Genomic DNA, 5,871 nt, shown 5'->3' on the forward strand with positions numbered 1-5,871 from the left:
GGCTTTAAGGTCCTTTCCAACCCAGCCCTGATTCAATGATGATGATGATGACTATTACATCTTATTTCAGTCATTAAACTGTTCTTCTCTCGACCCAAGAGCTTTCTTACTTTTGCCCTTCTGATCAGCGAGGAGGGTGAGCGAGCAGCTCTGTGGTGCTTGGTTACCCCCTGCAGTTAAACCACGACACTGGGGCTGTGGGGAGTGAGCAAGGGGCTGTGGGGGTGCTTGGCTCTTATTACAGTTCCTAACCAAAATACATTTCCCTGAGTTCTGAATTTGCAGTTGTCTTTATGTTGTGGCTACTGCAGTCTTAGTGGTGTTGACTCTTCACAAAGAACAACGTTGCCACTGGCTTGTCCGTATTATTCCAACGTAGTCATACACACTTTTTTCAGTTAGACTTCTTCACAGGCCTTGGACCCTGTGAATTACGCTAGTGAAAAATCAGAGGCTGATCACTGATTATGCTGTAAGCGTTCATTGTACTGTGTTTTTAGGGACTGGCAGTGCTGGATAATGTTTCAGAGCTTTGCAGACTTCCAGCAGTTTGCCAAAGGCAAGCATGCACGGAATGAAAAGAAATGATGGCATGGAGGCAGAGGATGAAAGAGAGATTTGTAACAAGTGTTCATCTATATTTTGAAATATAAGCAAAATACATGTAAAATACAATTAAAATAATTTTAACTGCAGCTCGTGAGCTTACATTAGTGATGGTGGGAAAAAGCTCTTCAAGAAACCCGGACAATTAATGGCTGCTGAATGGATCGTCAGTGCTGTGTTATGCAAGGTTCATCTGTTTCCTTTCAGATATCTGTTTTGCCCTGTAGCTATTGTTAGCTACCTTGTGTTTTCTCTCCAAAGAAGACCCTTTGTTTTGTATTGAGCTTTTTAAGCCAGTGATCGTTTTATATATTGAAGGCTGTTCTTTTATGTCAAATCACACTTCTATACTTCTAGGTCTCACAGGAAAAGAACTCAACCCAGAAGACATAAAACAGAGGATCAGAAGACTCTTGGGGAAGTCATGGCTATGGAAACTGCCTTGGAAGATGTGAAAGTAAAAGAGGAGCTGAAAAGAGGGCCGGATCTGGAGGAAGAGGAGAGAAGCAAAGTGATTGAGGGAGGAGAAGGTGAGGGTCCTGTTCACTGATGGCAGATCGCTTCAGTGAAGAAATGGGGCAAGCTATCTCTCTAAAACACATTTGTAAATAACTTGTCTGCTGTTGTTTATTTCTGGTGAAATATCAGTGGAGTCTTCCCCAATATTAAATCTATGCTCACTGAAATACACCATCATTTACAGCAGCAATTGATTTTTCCCTCTCTTTAAGGATTCAGTCCAAATAGCTTTCTTGGCAGGGCTTGAAATTTCTGCCAAAACTATTACAGGTTTGTAAAAATATATATTAGGGGAGGAATATTTTTAAATATTTCATAGGGAAACAAATAAATATATTTTGTGTCCTACTCTGAAAAGGAATGATTTGTGCCCTCCCTTGTGCAATTCATCTTTCCCCTCTCCCTCCCTCCCTCCCCGTTCTTAAAGAGACTGTGAATAAAGTCAGCCTTAGGTTGTGTGGGATCCACAGCTGCTCTGTGAGTCTGAGTTGCAGGTTTGGTTTTCTTCAAGTTTAGCTGTAGGAGGGAAGCTTTTCAGCTTTCTTTGAATGGCTGAAGACAACTCCCAGTCTTTCATGATTTCTTCTACATAAAAACACTGGTTTCAAACTGTTTAGGAGAAGGCAAAGAGGAATAGGAGCTGGTAAAACAATAGAGCTGTTTTCCACAAAGCTGTAGCTGAATTTATGGGCAGCCTTTGATTAAGTCACGTAGCCTTCCTTTGCTCAGTGACACATCTGTGGAGTACATAGTATTTTTTTTTACTGTGGTCCCTCCTATAAGAAACAGTGTCTGCAAAATTCTTTGAAGCTGTTTGTTGGAATACACCATGACGTAAGGCAAAATATCACTGAGGGCCTGTTGGAAAAACAGAGAATGTCTTGGTTTGTGGGTTTTGTGGGACATTCCTAATATATGTCTTTAGCCCCAAAGGCCTGACCCCAGCCATCTTGCTGGAGGCTCTTTTGTGATAAATTGTTTTTTCTTGGATGTGCCTGAAAGGTTGCAATTCTTGGTGGGAGTAAGCTGTTCCTTGTACCCCCAATGTGCATAGTTAAGTGGTTGCTGTGTCTGTGATGCACTCGAGCACTTCATAAACACCAGTGAATTTATTTTTGTATACTGTGTATACCCATCATTTGTTTAGCATTTGGAAAAAAATTATGCTGCAGGCTGTTTGGAGGACCTTGGCAATGATCTTCAAGGAAACTTGTGGAAGCTGTGGGACAAGAGTTGAGGTGTTCAAGTCTCTTAGCTAGACAGTGTATTTTCTCTTTCCATGGGAAATCAGGTTTTCAAAAATCATTGTTGTACAGAGCAGGAGTAGCACAGTGTAGATAGGTAATTCCTGTTGCCCTAAGCTTGAAAGTGTCAGCAGTGTGTTGGATTGTATGCTCTTAGCTCTTGCACGAGTTTAGTAGTTGATGCTTGTAATAAATGGCCCGAAAATGCTGATATCCCTTCGGAGACAAGTGACAAGGAGAGATCAGAGATCCTTAGGATGGCAGAGGAACAATAAAACTCTGTTCTAACCGAATATGTTCCGCATGGTACACTTAGGCTCCTTGTTAAGAGCTCTTTTAACTGTTAGCACAGGAGGGACAAACCTGTTTTCAGCACCATTGCAGAAAGCGGCACTGGACGTGGACTATTTGCTTTGCAGTTTGGGGGTCTAGTGCTCACTGTGGCTCTTAGCAAATACACAGATTTCTTAATGCAATACAGCAGCTAAATACCACTGAATTCTCTAGTTTTCTGCTTCCTACTGTCTGCATTACCTCTCGCAAGTGTCTTACCGTTTCATCTTGAAAAAGAAAAAAATAGCATCTGTTTGGATGGCCCTGCTGGTGACAATGTAGCTTCTGTCCCCCCGGCCTTCACTTTTGCCTTCCTCTGGGGTTTTTTTGGCTTTTTTTCTTACTTACACCAGAAAAGATGACATTAAGAAGGCGGAAGAATGAAATTTCAGAGCAGTCATTGGTAGTTTCAAAGTAGGTGTAATGCTTCATGTTGGATATTTGAACTAGTGGAGTATCAACAACTTGGGGTTTTCAGGATTTCTGACCCAAATACCTTAAGGTGTTTTCTTTTGGATTTTTTATGACTCAGCTTTATATTCATTATTTATGTTGTGATTAGTGCATGAAGAATTCTTAGGTTGGTTAGGAGTTAAAAAGGCGAGTCGTTAAGCCCCGCTCTGCTCTGGGTGTGCTAAGCAGCGTAACTGCATCCCACAGGGGTTACCTGTGATGCTGTCCCTGTCAAAGGGTTTGCAGCCCCCACCTCGGCTGTGTGTCTTAGAGCAGGATTCTTTTGGGTCTTTTTAATGACCTGGGAAGAAGCAAAGAGATGCCAGAGTACGATACTTGTGTGTTGTTTTCCACCGTGTTTCATTAAATGCCATTCCCACGTACCCTCGAGTGTTGCGGCTGTAAACGAAGTACATGATTACATGAATAGTGTGATCAAGATGCCAGTAAACCAGAATGGAAAACTTTTCAGGTGTTATCTGTATGTAATAACAAGTTAGTGCATAAGTGATTTTTGGATGACCATTTACTCTGTGAGGATTTCCCTTCAGGCAAGAGCTCAAGAACTGCCCAATTGCCAGGGAGTGCTTGGTCTCTTGCTGGTCTTTCCTCCAGCGTCGCTTAATCTGGTGATGCAAAATCGTGCAGAGAAGAGACGGTTTAATGTGATGGATTATTGTGAAACAGTGTCATAGCCGATGCAAAATCATGCAGAGAAGAGACTGTTTAATGTGATGGAAGGATTATTGTGAAACAGTGTCATAGCACAAGTTTGTCCTAGAGCCTTTCGGGACTTCTCTAGTGTCACATAGAAAAAAACCAGAGCCTTTTCAGAAAGCTGCTAGCAGTTGCTAGGTGTTTGTCACACGTGCTGTAGGAAATTCTGATAGCAGCTGAGCAGACACAACTCCTAGACGCAAGTACAAGGTGTATTCCTACAACTTCTGCTTTCTGCTCTTGTATCAGTCTTGTTCACCTATTCTTGGAGTGTAGGGGATGCACAGGGTGTAAACATGATGTGTAGGGATTGCTTTAAGGTAATACTCTCTTCTTAGAAGCAAGTAATGCTGAAGTAAAAACGTGAACTTGGTGTTTAGGAGGAACTTTGAGGTGGTGGAATTGTCTCTGTGATTATTTCATCTTCTGCACAGTCTCCCATATGGGTTGAAGATAAACCCTGGAGTGGGACTATTACACAGACACAGACATCATCTTGGAGGATGCGGTGCTGTATTAGACAGCTTTCTCCTGTGTTTAGTTTCATCTTATCTCTGGGTTGTGCTAGGTTAATAAGTCTAATTTACAGTTGCTTTTTGAACTGTTGACAGCACAGATGATTTGAGGTTGTGGGTCAGTTACTGAGGCTGAAGTCCATCTCTGGTTGTCGTTGCCAGATACCAGGGATGTTACTTACTCCAGCAGATGAAGTCCATACTCTTACAGCAGCTTTTTATAATCCCCTTGCCCACCGCAACGGCGCATGGTCCCGTGTAACTGGTTTGACTCCCCCACCAACACCTTTTCCCCTTACAGGTATTGTATACCTGCAACATTAGTGAGCTCCATATAGTATTTCAGGTTGTCTCTGGACAAGTTTTCACACCTTGAAAAGCCACTGTCATGCTACGGTTTTTCATGTGTACCAGCTCTGCTGAGTGTGTCTTTCTCCGTCAGTGAAGGGACAGCTGATCGGAATTCCGCTGCTAACCCACCGTATTGACTCGTGCGTCAAGTTCCCTTGGAGTATTCATGATAGCCAGAGAGGGGATTTGAATTTCACCTCACTTTTCCCTGGTCTTCTGATTTTACGTTTGCAAACAAGTTTGTTCATCTTAATGCAGAAACTTTTAAACAAAGTTCCTACATGCCAGCTGCTGTCAAATTACCCATTTAGAAGTCAATAAAGCTGGTGAATGGCATTTGTTTTGTTGTTGGGTAGAGAGTTCTCCGAGTGTATAGAGAGTAAATATGATCTGGTATTGTGCAACTGGGGAAAAATCCAATTTGCTTTTCATTCAATATGCTTGTTTCTCTAAGGAAATTCAATATTCCTTTCTCCCTGATAGAACAAACCAGTTTTTCTGAGGGACTGCCTACACAACTACAACAGTAACTATTTGGGCTGGACTGGTTCCCATTTTTGTACATGAGTGTAAATAAAGTCGTCAGATCAGACCAGTGAGAAATGCCGAGGCTGAGGTATCCCCCAGAAAATTTCAGCAAGGATTTTAGCGCTTTATCTTATTAGGGGCTTATTCTCCTTCTCTTTTCAAACATGTAGCTACCTTGTTACTGTGTGCTGGTTTATCTGGTGTTCTGTTGACTCGGTTTGGCTGCTCAGCTTTGGTGTAGTCTTTTGTGGGGGAGTCTGAGTAGGTTGGGATTGGTGAAGCATCGTTATTAGGGTGAATAGTCTGTCTTTCCTTGTCATCAGCCCTCCCCCCCATCCTATTAGTGGGAAAATGACCTTTTGCAGCAGAGTCCTAGCATCTGCAGGTGAAAACCAATATTAAGACATAAATTGAGCTCTGGCATCTGTCCGTGGAGCACTGATTATTTACTTTCCTTTGAGTGAACTGATAACTTCATTCCTGAAGTGGGGGAAGAGTTGGAGAAAGGGAACATCCATCATTGTAGATGGAATAAGGCAAGATGTGAAGGCATCTCCTGGCCTAACCTAGAGACACTCATGTAGTGGACAGCAGGGAGTTTAATT

General features: G+C 42.3%; 1 protein-coding gene across 1 annotated transcript in view; it reads left to right on the forward strand.

The window, feature by feature from the left end:
* Window positions 1-963: 963 nt before the first annotated feature.
* The window catches only part of KDM4B (lysine (K)-specific demethylase 4B), a gene marked incomplete at its 5' end in the record, with an annotated part of 28,774 nt that continues 23,866 nt past the window's right edge, over window positions 964-5,871 (forward strand). Inside the window, one exon of the mRNA XM_010151054.1 lies at window positions 964-1,136. Coding sequence (XP_010149356.1) covers window positions 964-1,136 — 173 coding nt within the window. The remainder of the gene's footprint in view (window positions 1,137-5,871) is intronic.

Source organism: Eurypyga helias, unplaced genomic scaffold (assembly GCF_000690775.1).
Source record: "Eurypyga helias isolate BGI_N326 unplaced genomic scaffold, ASM69077v1 scaffold18494, whole genome shotgun sequence".
In the NCBI taxonomy this organism is placed as follows: domain Eukaryota; kingdom Metazoa; phylum Chordata; class Aves; order Eurypygiformes; family Eurypygidae; genus Eurypyga; species Eurypyga helias.